General features: G+C 37.6%; 1 protein-coding gene across 1 annotated transcript in view; it reads right to left on the bottom strand.

The window, feature by feature from the left end:
• LOC106514227 (eukaryotic translation initiation factor 3 subunit H) overlaps positions 1 to 17,831 on the bottom strand; it is a 93,535-nt gene that overhangs the window by 34,480 nt on the left and 41,224 nt on the right. The window contains exon 3 of the mRNA XM_014003386.1: positions 5,943 to 6,110. Coding sequence (XP_013858840.1) covers positions 5,943 to 6,110 — 168 coding nt within the window. The remainder of the gene's footprint in view (positions 1 to 5,942; positions 6,111 to 17,831) is intronic.

Below are 17,831 nucleotides of genomic sequence, written 5' to 3'. Positions count from 1 at the left end.
GAAATTTGTCCAAGAAGCTAAAATATCAACAATATGCTACAAACAACATGACAAAGGCTGACATGCATAAAAGGGCTTGGACCCCGGTCATAACTGCTTTGCAGTTCAAGTTTAATTATTGTATCGCAAATGTCACTATGTAGCATGACAAAAAAAACATGCTTATTTTTATGAATTTAATTGTTTGTATTGATGCTGGCTACTGTTATTTTTGTTTCTGTCCATTTTTAGCCAAAGTCATAATAAAATCTAAGAATGCCTACAGTCCCAAAACTGAAAGTGCTTTAGTACAGACTCGTATTTTCACATAAAAAAACCATTAAGTTATAATTTACTGAAACACCTGAGTAATCAGAAAAAAATGCAAGCATCCAAATTAGAATGCTCACCTAGGGAATATACAGTATCTACTTCTCAATCTCTTATTTGAAAGATTTATTCACTTATTGTTATTTCTCTATTCTGGGAAAATTAGACTCTTTTTTTCTTTAATGATTTCTAAATCTGAGCAGGAGAGAAGTGGAGAGAGAGAGAAGCTGGCCTGTCCATTACAACATTCATATCTATTATATAGAAGCAACAAAGCTGATCGGATAATATTGAACGGTAAAGAAAAGTCTTTACAGTAAGTTACTAACTCGGTGCTGTGCAAACATTCACTCTTCTTTTCTTTAAATTTATCATTTTCTCCCCAGAAAGCCAGACTTTATAGTAATCTTTTAAAGTTATCTTGAACCGTAAATCTCCTGGCTTTCTGAAGGTCTTTCTAGTATTTATCTGGACATTTACTGCTTTTTCACTCATTTTTAGTTTAGTCTTTGTGCCTAACTGTTTGGTATACCTCAGCTGGGTGTCCATTGTGACCTTAAAAACTCAGAGCAAACAAATGTGTGACAAATAAAGAGGTGTCACTCCTACAAATAATAGAACTGGATGGTAAAAGACATCACTTAAAGTAGCTACTTGTCCTATTTTACAAACAGAAACAGCGCTGGTTAATTCTGAGAGTCTGAGTCTGCAATAAGCAGCTAAAGAAAACAGCCATTTGTCTGAAAATGATCCAGAGCAAGGACTGGACAGAGTAAAGTTTGACCTTTAAAAAGTCAGGAGAACTGTTATCAAGACTGCCAGGAACGATTGTTAGAAAGCCTGGCTCCAGAGACACAAAATATAAAGAAATAAGAAATCGTTTGGGCTTTTCGAACAGTACTGTACAATGCTGGGATATCTCTGAACAATCTATTCAATATCCCTTTTCAATGTACTGTACCATTAGTGCGTATAAAAACAATACAGGCCAACATGCAAATGAATGTTCATATTCAGAATGCAATTCTCAATATTAAAAAAATGCCACAAATTGGCATTGAGCCACAGAATTCCAGGTTTAAAATAAAATCACCTAAAATAAAATATTAAATGTTCGTTGTGTAGAAATACCTCAATGAGCATGTTTTGTAAATGCAAAAACACTAAATGAAAAACTGACTCATGGTGAAGAGTCTGACAGGAAGTAAACTCCAGCATAACTAAGATTTTACGGCCACTTATTCCCTTCCCAACAGCCAGCTGAGACGAGCCATTTGACAACAGATCGAGTATTTCAAAGACTGAAAGTTGACTGTGAGGTTCAGTTCATCTCCACCGAAGGTGGACAGGGCCAGCATGAAGTTAGCACTTTCAAATCCATAGAAAGCATGCTGACTGAATTAAATACTTAGTGATACAGCTGCTTGAATCTGGGCACAAAGCCTTGATCTTTATCCTTCCAGCACAGAACGATCTGTAATACAGGCATTCTTTTATGCTTCAGTTCTGATCATCAAAAAGCAATAATAAAAAAAATAAGTGTTTGAGTTTATTAGATTAAAAACAGATGTTCACTAATTCACCTCAACATTTTGATAATAATCACATGAATCAAATTGTCAAGGTGACACTGACTTTTTCTAGTGATAAGCACAATTAGCAGTTCAAAGCTTTTTACTAACGTGACTCTGAGGCTCATTGTTACATGTATCTCTAATTAGCGCCGTGTTTCCATCTTAACCTTTTTAACTGTCAACCTTATAGTTAAAAGTTTTACACATTAACCCAATCGGTTTAACAACCTACTAGAACCTCAAGCTGAACAGAAGCTATTTACCTGCTCAGCTGATTGATTCTTTCATCGGTATAAAATGATTGGTGAGCTAATGACAAAAAGAAGCAAAAAACAAAAAAAAGGAATCAATTTTTCCCTCTCCTTTGACTTTAAACGGAGATAATGTAAATTCCTTTGGGGTGCTTTGATCCGTTAAGTGCTGCATTATTGATTGACATTAGTAGGAGGTCTGGTTTAGAATAAGGAAAGGGCTCGCTGCCCGACTGACTGAGTGGCCGGCAGAACCAGATCACAGTTACAGTTGGAGGACAAGAGATTCATCTGAAATGTCTTTATTCTATTTTCATAATCAGAGAACAACAGCAGCTCAAGTTATTTTAGCAAAGGAAGAATCTGACAAGCATGGTTCTTTAACACTAAAAATAGTCAAATTCAAAGCTGTTTCAATTCTGTTTCAATGTCATCTTTGTTTCTGACTGAGCTGTTTAAAGCCTGCCATCAAAAGGCAGAGGGCGGGAGAAAATATTTTTACCCATGACTGTGTGCATGTCATTTTATAAAAATATATATTCAGATCTAAGGAAATAATTATTAGATGCATATCTGCAATTCATTAACTTTTGGAGTCAATTAAAGCTGCAAACTATGTTTAATTGTCATGTCAATGTACTGTACAGGTGTGCAATAGTCACATGGCAGGTCCTGAGGCAAATTAAATCAACACGTTATCTAGGGACTAAACCACTAAACCATAAACTAAACTGTTGCATGTTATGGCTTTTATTTTGACAGGTTGCTTCTGCTGGCAGTTTTGTGTCAAATAAGGCTAAAACTTTTATTTTGTTGTGAAACTTCTGGGACAATAACGGCAACAGTTTTTGTAGAAGTGTTGTTGATGAATTCTCAATCTGTGGAGGAAGACTACGAGGATCTTGACAAATACGCAAATTTGCAAAGAACTGGAGGAAACAAGGTCAAATAAAGTGTGATGGAAACAAATTAAGATAGTGGTAGAACGCATATCAAAAAGGAAACATGTACTTGTGTCCCAGCACAATAAAAGCAAGCAATAAATGATAAAAATAACTCTCAAATGCAAACCAAAAAACATATGTGTAACATATACAAAAAAACGGATAGATTTTCGTATCACTATTTATTTTGCAGGGTTAGAAAAACAAGTGCAGTGTAATTTTTTTCCCAGTATTGTGCAGCCCTAGAGTCAATCCAATGTAAAATGGCCACAGCAAACTGACCTTATTAAAAAATGGCAACAACTCAGCCATTTACTGAGCTAATATGTTGTGGTGGTAGCTTAGAGTTCGGAGCAGGAGGAGGGTTCTGATTGGCTGTTGTCACGAACATTTCTGCCATGTTTGATCGAAAGAGGCTCATAGCTGGTCACTGTAATTGACCTGAAATTTTCTCGATCAATAATCACAATTAAATAATCGCCCAGCCCTACCTGCAACTAACAATTGAAGTCAATCCAATTCAAAATGGCTGCCACATATGATCAACCTTTGCCAGCACAAAAATGGCTCTAAATCAGTCCATTTGACCTAATCTGAGCTAAAAAAAAAAATTAGTAGTAGTTGCTAACTGAGACTCGGACTCTGAGCGCTAACAGAACGCACTAGATCTCACAAAATTGCTTGTTTTAACCAAAAACAATTGTAACTCCATAATTTCTCAACATATGGTAATCTCAGTTTAAAACTTTGGCATGAAAGGTGGAGGGCAAAATGAATTCCTTAACCAAACGTAAGGCCCTGACAAATCTCTAAGTAAAACTCAGAACCATTATAGGAGAGAACGCCTGGATGAAAATACAGTCCTGACACAACATGACACTTGGATGGTGTTCAAATTTAATTACATGTCTTTAGTTTGTAAAGTCTGATGTACAAGTCTGGAGTTTTAAAATATATATATAAAATAAAAATCATCTAACAAAACTGATTAGCATTTATATCCGGTTAATTATGCAGCTATCCAAAAGATGTATTAAAATACCGCCTCTGAACACAACCACTTAGAGTGGTGATAAATTTACATTTATTTAACACAAAGTGTAAAATTAACACATTGGTGCTAGTGATAGGTATTCATTTGATGTCATGCTGATATAACTGCTGCTGTCTTTTGAAAACGATGTATTATCTGGTACAGCAATGGTCATATGGCAATTATGAGCAGCTCTTAAAGATTTTTTTTGAAAAGCTGTACTTAAGCACATCATGTTCATTAGTGTCATGTTATTGGCTTTCAGCCATCCTCCTAATCCTGTTTGTCTTCCCGCTTATTTCTCTATGGATGGCCCTAACCAGAAAAGGCTAACGGTACTTCACCTCACTCGGCCAAGGTCTCTAACATCTGACATGACATAATAGCATTTTAGGAGATTTTCAGAGGCCGACAGCTCTGCCTGACTGAGTGCGTCAAACGCAGTCAAGAAAAAAAAAATCACACATTTCTATGGGGTGTAATTACTATGTCACTCATCTTCCACTCCCCAAAACCATACAATTAATTTCCAATCCTTGTTCTGTGTCATAGTGTCTTTATAAAAAGGATTTGTTACATCTTACTGTCACAACATCTATTTCAGTGGATGAATCTCTCATCAAAAATCCTCTGACCAGTTGACCTCCTGTCCATTGCCAACAGATTTTCTCCACAATTTTTGTGCATAAACTCCTGTGTGGTTCATCGGCTCTGTGTAGCCTGACTCATGTCAAAGACAGACCATTTTGTGTGCATACTTTTAAAGAGTGGCATTCAATAGAAAGTAGACTATAACCATAAAGAGAAGATTTTAAAAAAAACATCTACAAACTAAAAGTATTTCATCCACATCTGCAATTAAAGCTCTTTATTTGATTGATTTTGTTAAGTGAACCTCGTTAAAATATCTCAAGCCCTCTCTGAGATGGCTCAATTCTTAGATGCCTATTGATAGAAAAAAAAGACACTGAATTTGACTTGAGGTTGTTTAATCATGGCTGACAATGAACACTAAATGATTTTAATCAGCTCTCTTGTAGAGACACCATTACGGTCCCAGGCTTAAAAAAAAATCCTTGTACATATAATCTGAACAAGCTTTTATAATTCTAGCCCTGAGGGTATCTTTTTTCTTTAAAAAAACATGATTTCCTGACAGTTCAGCATGGCTTCTGGAAGTTGGAGAGTGGACCTTAACTGGTGCTAAACCGACTTTCCTAAAAGCCACTTTTCACCTGCGTGAACTTCCTTCATTAATGGTTGCCTACAAATGGTTGTGTTGAGAAGTGACCACTACAGCAGTCAGCTCTGTATTTCAGATAAAACCTTTCCAGCTGGTAAAAGCAATGGAAGGTAATAGATGAACACATGACCATTACTGCTGCTGACCGATGGCTGAACCAATCCTGGCTTCTCACAAAGTCTAAAAAAAAACTCATGCATTTCACCCACTGACTGAAATAAACCTTTTTTCAGCATTTGCCTTAAAAACACTGATATTTTTTGGAACACAACCTTTAAATTTATTAACCAGTTTTTTTCACGTCCAATTATCTGTAAAGTGTTGATATTAATGAAGGTCTATCATTTGGTCAATTTAACTTTTTTAAAGTGGACATATGTTTTTAAATCCTTATAATATAAACCAAACAGAATATAAAGAGATCTATGCAGCATCGGAAGAGACTAAATTAAACTTTTCTGCACTCCTAGAGACCTTAAGTACACAAAGAGGATTTTGCATTATATGTCCACGTTAAAGAACAAAAACTGCCAGTTTCACAGACTTTGAAAGTGATTTGAAATACGTAATTGTCTGTGTACTACTCACCGTAGATGAGAACAACTGACTCTTCGATGGCGTGTTGATAGCTGAACTGGGAATCTAGCAGAGCTCTGCTGACAAAGGAGCCATAGTAGGTGGACTGGTACCAGCCCACATGCAGATGGTCAATGTTGACGTGCCGCAGGGAACGCATCATCTCCATCTGGTACTGGACTGGAGGCAGAGAGGGAGAAAGAAATTGAGTGTGTTGTTAAGAAACTCAGAGAAAAGGAACAAAGGGTGATGGTGGGGGTAATATTCAGAATTAACTTCACTGAAATCACCACTTTTCTGTGGATCTGTAAATATTTGGTGGCCATCTGGAACCGGACATAGTGTGTAAACAGAGGGGAAGAGGAAGCGGAATTGACAAATATGAAGGAAAATGAGCAACAATGATGTGAAGGACAAATGTGCTCGAACTGAGAAAAAAACAAAAGGCTTCATCTGCTGCTGTCAAGTGGCTGTGGCAGTGATTTCTAAAACAAACATCAACTTGGATCACAAGTCTGCCTCTCTGTTCTTTATGTCAGTAAATAAATCCTGGTAGGGTGAAAACGGCTGATACACGGGCATGTTTCAGCTCCTGGGGAGATGGCTAGATACATTACAGAGAGCCATTTCATTATGGCAGACACCTCGAAGGACGTGCGGCTAGAAATACAAACACCCTGCCTCATCGGCTTTAAGTAACAACCAAAGCAAGCGAGCAAAACAGTATCTAAGCAGGCTAGCTGGAAGAGGTTGATAAATCAGGTCGTGATTGGGCAGCTGTGGCCCCTAACACCCCGTCTGTAGAGCACAACCCTGTCCTGCTGGGGATGTTAACAAGAACAAAGTGGAGGGGTGAAAAACAGGGAGAGTGAGAAGAGAGGGTATCAAAAAAAAGAGAGCAAAACAGAGTGGCTTTAAAACACCAGGAAGGGAAAAGACGGAAAGGATGATAAATAAGAATGAGAAAGTTTAAAAAAAGAGAGGAGTTAAGAAAAATGACATCAACTTATTTTAAAAAGGTGATATGTCTTTTGTGGCACCATTTTAATGGCCTGAACTTAACGCTGCTGATAATATGTAAAGCACTTCACTGAAAACTGGTAAGCACTTCACATTAGATCCAACAAAAATGTAGTGCATTTAAAATGATTCAGAGCTCAGCTTTTAAAATGAAGATGAATCTATTATGATTAACACAATACCTTCTGGTTGGATTTCATTAACTTAACTAAAAACACACAAACTCTTCTTACTTAACAAGACAAAAAAAGACAAAGATCAACACTCCTCTCTGTCTGGAAGCACAGTGTTGTCGAGCTTCTTCAAGTCTAGATGAGGACAGCAATGCACACGGGCCCTTTTCATGACCTGTCTGACAGGGACGGAGCGAACAACACAATCTATCCTTTTAATCTAAGCCTTTATTTAGTGATTGACATGGTCCAGGAGACAAAAGTAAGCACATCTAATGGACCAGGGAGGCAAAGGATGAGAGCTGGGAGAGAAATTGAGGAAGACATGGCTTTTATAGGGGAAAAGATTGTAATTCTAGAGCAAAGTCCACAAAGAGGTGCTGTTAGGGGGGGATTTTATGTCAGTGAAACTTCCCTCTTGGGAATAATTTTGCAGATTTAGGTAATTAGAGCAGCGTAGTGCCTAAATAAACTATTTAAACTGGGTTATTTTCTAAGTTCAGTTGTGTTTTGGGCTAACACTGGGTCTTTCCTTGAGTTACGTGGATTTTTAACGATAAGATGATTCAAAGGTCTGTGTTGAATGAATAAATAGGATTTCAAATAAAAGTGGACAGGTCTAAACTGAAAATGAGAAGAAATGCTGCAAAGGTTGAAAGAGAAACAAAATCTTTGACGAGCCTAAATAACGAGTTCAGGTCCACTTTTTGGATTACAAAAAAGCCTGGGTCTCTGGAAGCACAACATAAAAATGGAAAAAACTCGAGACTTATAGAAAATTCTTCTTTCAGAAAAATAGGTGGTGGCGTGTGGAAACGATAAAAGATTAAAGTCAGTGGCATTGATTCTGTCAATGAGACTTGAAACAAAGTGGGAGAGGGAAGACAAACAAGCAGCAGAACACATGGAAACGCGTTAGTGACAGACTGAGAGGGAGTCTGCCGGCGGGAGGGGGGGTCCTGACCAGAATCAGGCTAGCAGCAGACTAAAACAGAGCTTAATGGAGGAGGAAGACAGCCTGCCACCAAACCGCCCCATTTGTCTCAGCACTTCTTCTCTCCATATGAGTTCTTACCTCTCGGGCACCACTGGTGCGTACACCTGCCCCCACATCCCATCATTAGCAGGGAAATTGTGCACAAACTCTTTTAGACAGAAACTGCGGGCTGAAGGATTGACAGCAATAGCAGGAAAAACCACAAGCTGTCTGGGTTTCCTTTTCCAATCAGCAACTGTCAACCCAATTTTCTATAATAATAGTAAGAATACTAGAGGTTTTAACTACAGATGGGCTGTGAATTTTGAATATTTGGTGATACGTTCAAAGGTACACATTTGAAAAAATAATTCAACTATCATCAAAATAAGCATCTACGTTTGTTGTTATTTGTTACCCACCGGCACCTGGTAGTAACACAATGCTAACAGAATCACAAGGTAGCAATAATGCATCAAGTTGTTATTAAACAACTACTGTGCTATTTCAGACAGGGTGCTATTTCCAGCATAAACCCCACCAGAATATATAGTAAGTAGGCTTAAACTCACAAGTGTTCAGTTCATACCAACTATATGGACACATTTTTTTAAGGAAAGACATTGTGCAAAATCAACTTATTTGAGTGTTATTTTATTTCAATCCCTTATCAAAACATACCCAGAGTGCTGCTTTGACTTATTCATGCATGTTTGAGAAATTCTTGCATTTCTAGTGGTAGTCATTCAGAGGTTCAATAATGCTTGCTGGCACAAAGTGTCACCTATTGACCCAAAACTCCTGGAGCTCAGTCCACAGCCGAGCTCTCGCACTACTGAGCATCCCTCACCTGCGCCTCCCCCACAGCTTTGTTTTACAGATGATGCGATATGCTTTGTATCATGAGCTCTACCATGCCTTCGCCATACTTTTTTCATTCTCATCATTCTGGTAGAGGTTGATATTAGTTTCATCAATCCAAATAATGTTCTTCCAGAACTGTGTTGGCCTTTTTTAGATGTTTTTTTTTAGCAAAGTTCAATCTAGCCTTTTTATTCTTGAGGATTATGAATGGCTTACACTGTGCAGTGAACCCTCTGTATTTACATTCATGCAATTTTCTCTATATGGTAGATTTGGATATTGATAAGCCTACCTCCTGGTGAGTGGTGTTCACTTGGTTGGCTGTTGTGAAGGGGTTTCTCTTCACCATCAAAATTATTCTGCAATCATCCACCACTATTGTCTTCTGTGGGCATTCAGGTCTTTTTGCATTAATGAGTTCACCAGTGCTTTCTTTCTTTCTTTCTTTCTTTCTTTCTTTCTTTCTTTCTTTCTTTCTTTCTTTCTTTCTTTCTCAGGATGTACCAAACTGTAGATTTCTCCACTGAAGCAATTTCTCAGCTGGTTGTTTTCTGTTTTCACATTTTAAGAATGGCTTATTTCACCTGCATGGAGCCTAAGACCACATGCTTTCTTCACAACAAAATGCAAGCACCATATCTTAAATCAACTCCAGGTCTTATCTGCTTGGATGAGAATGACACAGTGAAGGAATTGCCCACACCTGCCCATAAAACAGATTTTGGGTCAAATGTCCAATTACTTTCAGTCTCTTTAAAAGCAGGTTGGGCACATGTTAAGGAGCTGAACTCCTAGATCATTCATCCAATTGTATTTTGGATGTCCTAAAATGAAAGCTCAAAGTCAGGACTTTATGTCTATGTCCATATACAACTATAACTTGAAAATGTTTCAGTAAACAGACAAAAAACAAACTTTGTGTCGGTGAACAAATAGATATGGACCTAACAGTATGTGCCTGGAAAATACCCAATATCTCACTTTTAAAACAAAACTATGACAGACAGTCCTCATTTAGAGAGCGGGTACCGTATTTTTCAGACTTTAAGCCGTGACTTTTTTCCTGAACTTTGAACCATGCGGCTTATAGACCGGTGCGGCTTATACATGGATTTTTTTCTTCAGCCACCAGGGGGCTCTTATGCTCCATTTGCTTCAACCACTCGCTTCAAAAAAAGAAAGGAGAAAAAAAAGAAAAAAGCGATCGCTTCCAGAGCCTACTGTTGTACCAGGAAGCAGCGATTTAAAGATAGTCAATGGCCAAAAACTCATAAAAGGGGATAAAACAGACATTTTGTGGAATCTGACTGATAAAAACTTTGGAGCTTAATCCAGGACCAGTTTGTGGATAAACGTCGTGAAGAGCTGCAGACTTTTTTTTCCTCATTGCACTCCCTGGGGAAGGAATCCCATGCAGTGACGTCTGCTGGAGCGGGAGGGCTTTCCCACCACAGCTTCAGAGCCAGCATTACCCCGGGAGGACAGCGACACAGAAAGCAACACTGAACAGATATCGCTGTATGACGCAGCTTTTCTCAGCTTGTTTAACTCCGACACTGAAGARGAGGACTTCGATGGTTTCAGTGAGCCGGAGGACGATGAATGAGACGTTTTGTTGGACCAGAAACTGTTAAAGAAAACTACCAAAATAAGGTCAGTTAAATGAACCGTATTCCTCGGAACTTTAATTCTTAAAGGTTTGCTTTTTATGTTTTGATGTTGAATTCACTTTTTTTGATGACAAATTTGGGTGTACTGTTTTTTTATGTTGGGGGTGCGGCTTATAGTCCGGTGCGGCTTAAATGTTAATGTTCGCCGATTTTTTTTAAAAATGGCGGGTGCGGCTTATAGTCCGGTGCGGCTTATAGTCCGAAAAATACGGTACTTAAATTGGTTCTTGTTAAAATTAACAGGATTAATTACTGTTCGTTTAAGTACAGCTTTTTTCCCCACGCGTGTGGAAGTTTTTTTTGCATTCAAAATGGCAGTATTTTTACTGCAACAAAAACTGTGAAGGGTTTAACAGCCCTCGTTTATTGCATCTGTTAAAATTTTTGTCAACAAAAAATAAAAAAGAAACACCAAATTTATTCTTGTAAACTCCGTTAATTTTATTTTCATACTTGAACCCACACACTAGATTTAAAAACAAATTTATTCAATGAGTGTCCTGAAAGTTACACACACACACACACACACAAACAAGTACAATTCTGGAATAACTAAATGTCATTTAAATACTAAAAAGGTAAAGCAGTGATGCAGTAGGACTATACTTAAACAGCTCATTGGCAAATATTTGGAGAAGTTAAAAGTTTATTCAACAGATGAGAAGATTGTTTGAAACTGTCTATCTAAGACCTCAATCTAAATATGATTATGTATTTTGAGCGTGGTATTCTGGGTAACTCAAACTACAGGCCACAGTGTATAGATGGACATAAAAGTCTCAGATTTCCATGTTAAATTATCTGACAGCTTAGATTTACAATACATGTCAGTGTATTATTTAAAAGTATTTTCAAATAAAAAGCTGGGATGAAATTCTTCAAAGTGCCTTTGATACAGATTTACAGCTGTGTTCTTTTCAACCCATGATGTACATTCAAAGAATATGCTGGGGAAAGACATTGATCTGAATGGTTTTAAAATAATCTTTTCAAGAGGTGAAAACTCGAGAGCAGAGAGAGGTTTTAAAAGCAATGGTCTCTGCAGTTTTCCTTTCAAAGCCTGAAGGCCAACTGAGCAGCTAAAATCTACTAAAACACTAAAAGTCTTCGGACAGGCAAACGTCTTGGCACCTTTTACAGAGATTTTAACTCATATCTTTTTTTTCTGATTTTTGCAGGGGAAAGAGAAAGAGGGGTTTTCTAAATGAATGCTACTTTGAGCTTATACTGAAATATTTTTCTTGCATTTTCATAACGCCTTACTTCTCAATATTTGCACACCAAAGAGGCAAATGAAAACAAATTATTGATTTCCTTCTTAGTAAAAAAAATATATATATTTTGTGACTTTTTCCCCTTTGATAGAAACTCAACAGTTGAGCAAGTCTTAAAGGGAAATGGCTGCTCTATAGAGATAATGTACCACTTACGCATAAAACTGAAAAAGGCTTAAGGCCTCCATGTACTCCTTCCGAAGCCCAACAGTCAACGCACAGTCAAGTGGGTGTTTGATGTTTGTTTTAGCTCACACCTTTCATAGCTCCTAAGACGCACCATGTCAAGCTCCTGTGAAACCCCTACCACTGTGGTAAACATCACTGCATGGGGTTTCTTCCCGCTGGAATCTACAATACGGAAAAAAAAAAATCTGATGCCACGCATTCGATGTTATTTGTGCATAAATCTGTTCCGGTTAAAGCTCCACAGTTTTGTCAGACAGATTCCTCCATGCAGGTCTGTTTTATCTCCATCAACAAGTTTCTGGCCATTTGACTATTTTCATAAATGTCTGCTTCCGGGTAGCCTACAACAGTCGGCTTCTGGAAGCGAGGTGTTTTTTTTTAAATTTTATTTTGGAAGCGAGTGTTGTGACAAAAGGGGCGGCAGAGTCAATGCAAAAACACAGTGATGTAATTTTCATCATGAAACTGTGACAATCCAAGCCGATTCTGGAAGTTTGGAGGGACTATGAAATAGAATTTAGGTTGAAGTGACAGGTCAGGCTAGGTGTTATCACATATCAAGTTTATACATTAGCAATAATATGCTTTTGAATATTGTTTTTAAAAAATTGTTATATCTGCAAGTCAACCTTAAACAGCACAGCAGATTAAGTTCTTACTTATGGCTTGGCTTATTTTGGTGCCATTCTTGTATTGCAGTATTATTTTCTCCATTGTGACAACTACTATTTAAGAAAGTGTGTATAGCACATCTTTAACATAAATATAACTGTCCTGATGATATAAATGCCCGGATGCATCTTGATAATCACCCATTGAAAATGTATGGCACGTTATGAAGCATATAATTTGACAATGGAGACCCCAGACAACAACACAAAACAAAGTTTATCCGTTTGAACATTAAATATCTTGTTTTTGTAGTGGATTCAGTAGAATATAGGTTTAAAATATCTTTGCAAATCATCGTATTTTGTTTTGTTTTACACAATGTTCCAACTTCATTGGAATTGGGGTTGCATTTACATTGCATAGACCAAAAGATAATCAGAGCAAGGTTACAGAGGAGAATGACAGATGGGCAAGCTGAAACTTAAAAATTGGTAAAATGTCTTGCAGTAAGCTGGTGTGGCAGAGGTGTCAAGTCACACCAGAGAAGAAGGAGCAGAAGCAAATTTGAATGATTTGTATAGAAAGCTTCTGGTCCACGAAGATCATGATTATGGAAATTTAACACCTGCTTTCTTTTTGTGCATTAAAAAAACATCTTCTGATCAGGTCTTCCACTCAGCAGGACATTTTGCAGTCCTGTTGTATCCTTTGGTCATACTTGATAAGCCTGCCAGCATGTTGACCTTTTTTCAAACAAAGAACCATTAAATGTGACCTATACATTCTGTAATATTATGAACTTTCCTGTTTGAACCGTTTATTGTTAAATTGATTTGTTCCATCATGCAATGAAAATAAAATTACATAGTGCTGCATTTCTAAATTAAGAAATGATGGTAGAAGATCAATTAGCCTTTAAAATACAATAAATAGCATGTAATAGAAAACAAGGAGTTGGCAGATGGTGAGACCGTATACCAAGCTTTCATTTGGCACAGTTTTAACAGGGTCTCCAAAAATCCTGTCTTACTCTGGTTCCAGGAAGCTAGATTAAGTTATATTTTTAGATCAATAGGTCATAGCATTATGGTCACCGATTGTAAAGTTAAAAACATTGTTCAATAGCACAGATGTTCCAATGTCACTTGGCAGTAGGCAGGATACATTGTATGATGGCGAGATAATTGGTTACAACTGCAGCTCTCATGGGATTACATGATGTACAGTGGTCAGGTCCTACAAACATAAAAAGAGCAAAATAACAAAACTTACAGACAGAAATGTTTGTTAAATTTTGGCGAACCCAAGGATCAGCACAATGCCCTGAGGGTATCATGAAGGCGTCAGAAAACCGAACAGGGCATTGTTACAACTTGTCTCCATCTAAATGCCTGTCATTTTCATATTAAATGATGATTTCTTGTAAAAAAAAAAATATTGCCAACTCTAAAAATGAGAAGTGTCTTGACGGGAAAAATAATAAAATAAAAACATATGCATGCATGCAAGGTAAACCACAAAGCAAGCTGAAAGGCCCACAGACAACTGGTACACTTTTAAGAGCAACTTGGAATTAGAACCACAACCTAAGACCATTACCTCAAAGGGTGATGCCAATAAGTTTTTGACACCCCGCGGAGGCCAGTTGACTAAAATATTCATGAATTCCACACAGACTGTTAAGTCTACATAAAGCTGCATTCCACCCATCTGGATGACACCCAGCTTTCACAAGAAACTCAAGCAGACAGGCAAGCTTTTCAAGAAACCAGTGCAGTGCTCAGGTAAGGCAAAAATATATACAGAAGGCATGCAAACAATCAAATGACTTTCAGCCTGATAGCTAAACTTAGATTTAGTTGGTTGAAAGAAACAGACTTGGGGCAGCCAGCCAGCCAGCTCATCCCCATAAGATCTAATACAAAGCGCAGAGCCTTGTAAATGCCACAGGATCACTACCTTGTTTGTTCATAAACCATGAATTATAGCTGTCAAAATATATAGCGGAACAATCTCAGTGACCATCACACATGTGCATACACCACAATATATTGAAGTTGTAAAGCCCCAGCAGATCCCCATCTGTTGAAAGGAATAACAAATGTCAGACAATTATTTTTTACGAGTGATATCTTACTGATATAAAAATAGAACTGAATGTTTTTAGAGTAAAGAAACTTTTAAAAACAGAAAAATATATATCTTTATTTTCTCTGAGTAGGCAAATAATTAAGAAAATAACCTTTTTAAAGTAATGACTGACTCATTGTTTTGATGGATTACGAGCATTAAAAGAAACAAGACAATTAAAGGCAACAGAGGATTAACAATTCATGTACAAGCAAGAAAAGCTTGTGTACTATTCATTCACGGCAAGATTAGGCACAAAGGGATGTTATGGGTGGGACTGTGACCAGTCACAGTATCTAGATGATGATACAAAGACATTCACAAGTATGACACTAAATCTTGTAAGTCATACTTATAGTATTTTATAATAATTGTTATTAGGCAATAAGTTTTAACGCTGTTTGTAAACTCAGATGCTGCATAGAGTGATATTGTTGTTATTGATGCATTATTCCGTCAGAGCAAAAAATAGAAATGATTTTTTATGACAAGAAAGAAACTGGAACACTTTCAACTTGAAACTATTATTAGTCCAACTTCACAATTTCGAGTTCTGCTTCAAATGAAGCGTAGCATAAATTTGAAAACAGTTAGCAGACCAATTAGCTTCCATTAAATAAGGTTTTGCCCAAAGGATAACAAACTTGCATCAACAGGTTTGTCAGTCCTACCTGTCTTCAGCTGGAGGAAGACATGGGATGCAGACTGAGTGGGAGTCATCTTAGTGGTTAGTAATTAGCTGTTAGTTTTAGTTTCTGCAAATTATTATTCTTTTACATGTTTAGCAGTGTAGCATTACCAATGCTAACTTTTTGGTTAACTGTGTCCACCACTGCCTGCGACCACCTTGATATACCATATATAAATATACCACTGTGTTGCTGTGGTATATTTTTTATTATGTTCTCTTTAATAATCCATCTCTTTCCAGTCAGTTGCCACACAAAGAAGAGGATTTATATGACTATAGAAGAATATTTTGAGTTGTTCATGTCAAAGAACAAAAATAAATGGGTTTTAAAATATGAGGCAACATTAGACAACCTTTATATTTTTTCAATAGACCCAGTTACAAGACTTTTTGCTCCCAACTGGTGCGTTACCAGGGTTAGTGGTACCAATCCATAAACTATGGCAGCATTAGCCTGAAAACAGTCCATTTAACAATATCATCAAGGCATGGAGGTGGGAGCATGTGCCACCATTTGCTATTCCTCATTCATTTCTGCTGCCCTGACGCCTCTCCTATCAATCAATCTGGGTCCTGAGGGCAGACTGGGAATGAGTTTTGCCCATTCCCTCAGAGCTGCTTGATTGTATATGTGTGTGTGTGTGTGTGTGTTTGAGACAGCGAAAGGAGCAGTGATGGTGTGTTTACATGAGACAGAGACAAAGTGAATGTGTGTTTAAAGGGGGATGTGTGAAGTCATGAGTTAAGTAAGGGTAACAGAAAATGAAGGAGGAAGCTAGACTCGATCCTGCATGTTCCTAAACAGTGGGAGAGTTGTGGGTTTTGTCTTAACAGTTGTGTGTCAAGACTAGGGACGAAAAGCATTGCATGCTGTGCATCTAAAGTGTGTGTGAGTGTGTGCACTTGTGTACATGTGGTGGAGTGAAGGCCTTTGTCAGCCACGAGCAAAACTCCTCACCTTGGTGTAGTAATGGTAACCGTTATAATCAACAAGGCCCTATCAGCGTGTGTGCGTCTGTGCCATGAAACAGACAGTCCATACTCTAATACTCGCTGACACAAGAGGTGAACTGCAATGGACCTTGTAAGCTGCTGCAGGCCACAAAATCTCTGTGCAGGCAGCAAGATGTATTTTAGTGTGTACTTGGGTCTGAATGTGAGGATGCACATAACTGTGTGTCACAACACATTCTAATCACCACTTTGACAGCCTGACGGGGCCTTGCCTGGAAAGTCTGATGCAGTTTAACACACACACGCTGATACGCTTGCACACAAACACTGGCTGAAGTTTTTATCCGCCGACGTCAAGTTGAGCAGATGAGTAATAGAATAGAATGGTGCCTCATGTCTGAAACTTGGAGAGCCATAATTTCTTTATCCTCCGTTTCCTTCCTCTAGTTTTGAATGGGCAGAGTAGGAAAACTGAACCATTTATTATAAGGACAGATGGGCCAACAATCAGACTCGTACAAAACTAAAAACAAACGTACAAAAATAAAAACGTTTCAACCTTTAGAGGATTTGCCTTAAAATTTTAAATTTTGATAACATTAAGGTTAGTGAGAAAGTGGTAGGAAAATAAAAGTTTTACTTCAACCTACTTTTAATACGGTTGGTCTTGTAATTTGCCCAATATGTTCATCCATCTATCCATCCATCCATCCATCCATCCATCCATCCATCCATCCATCCATCATCTATACCTGTTTATTCCTTTTCTAGGGTCACAGGGGTCACTGGTGCCCATAAACAGAAGTCACAGTGCGAGGGGCGGGGTACACCCTAGACAGGTCGCAAGTCCATCACAGGATGTTTATTCATGTTTACGTATATGTACACATTTTTGTTTGTTTTTATGTCTTTTAAAATAAAGATTTATTCTACTCTATTGTGTTAACACGTCAGGAAATAGCATTTAGGCAACACCAAACACACATATACATATATATATATATGTATATATATATATAAGTAAAATAAAATAACTTTACTTATTTTTTGAAGAGATTTCACTTTCCACCAGAGGAGCTTTAATTCACACTCCACAAAATTTTTCCCCACCAACTAGTCTCCCAGCAAAGGTTCAGAAAAAAATCCCCCCTTACTTTTAAGACCCGGCGCCCAACCCCCACCGTAATTTACTGAGTATACTCAACCCATTCAGTAAACATAGCTGATAATCCAATTTTACTCTACTAGATTTAAAACTCAGACTCACATCTGATTTTGAAGGTGAAAACAGAGAGGCTCTTAACAGTTTACACTTGTAGTTCTGCTGTTTTTCTTAAAAGCATCTGTG

The sequence above is a fragment of the Austrofundulus limnaeus genome, unplaced genomic scaffold (genome assembly GCF_001266775.1).
Source record: "Austrofundulus limnaeus strain Quisiro unplaced genomic scaffold, Austrofundulus_limnaeus-1.0 Scaffold18, whole genome shotgun sequence".
NCBI lineage: Eukaryota > Metazoa > Chordata > Actinopteri > Cyprinodontiformes > Rivulidae > Austrofundulus > Austrofundulus limnaeus.
The sequence above is the reverse complement of the archived record's forward strand: the minus strand, read 5'-3'. Positions and strand labels throughout refer to the sequence as shown.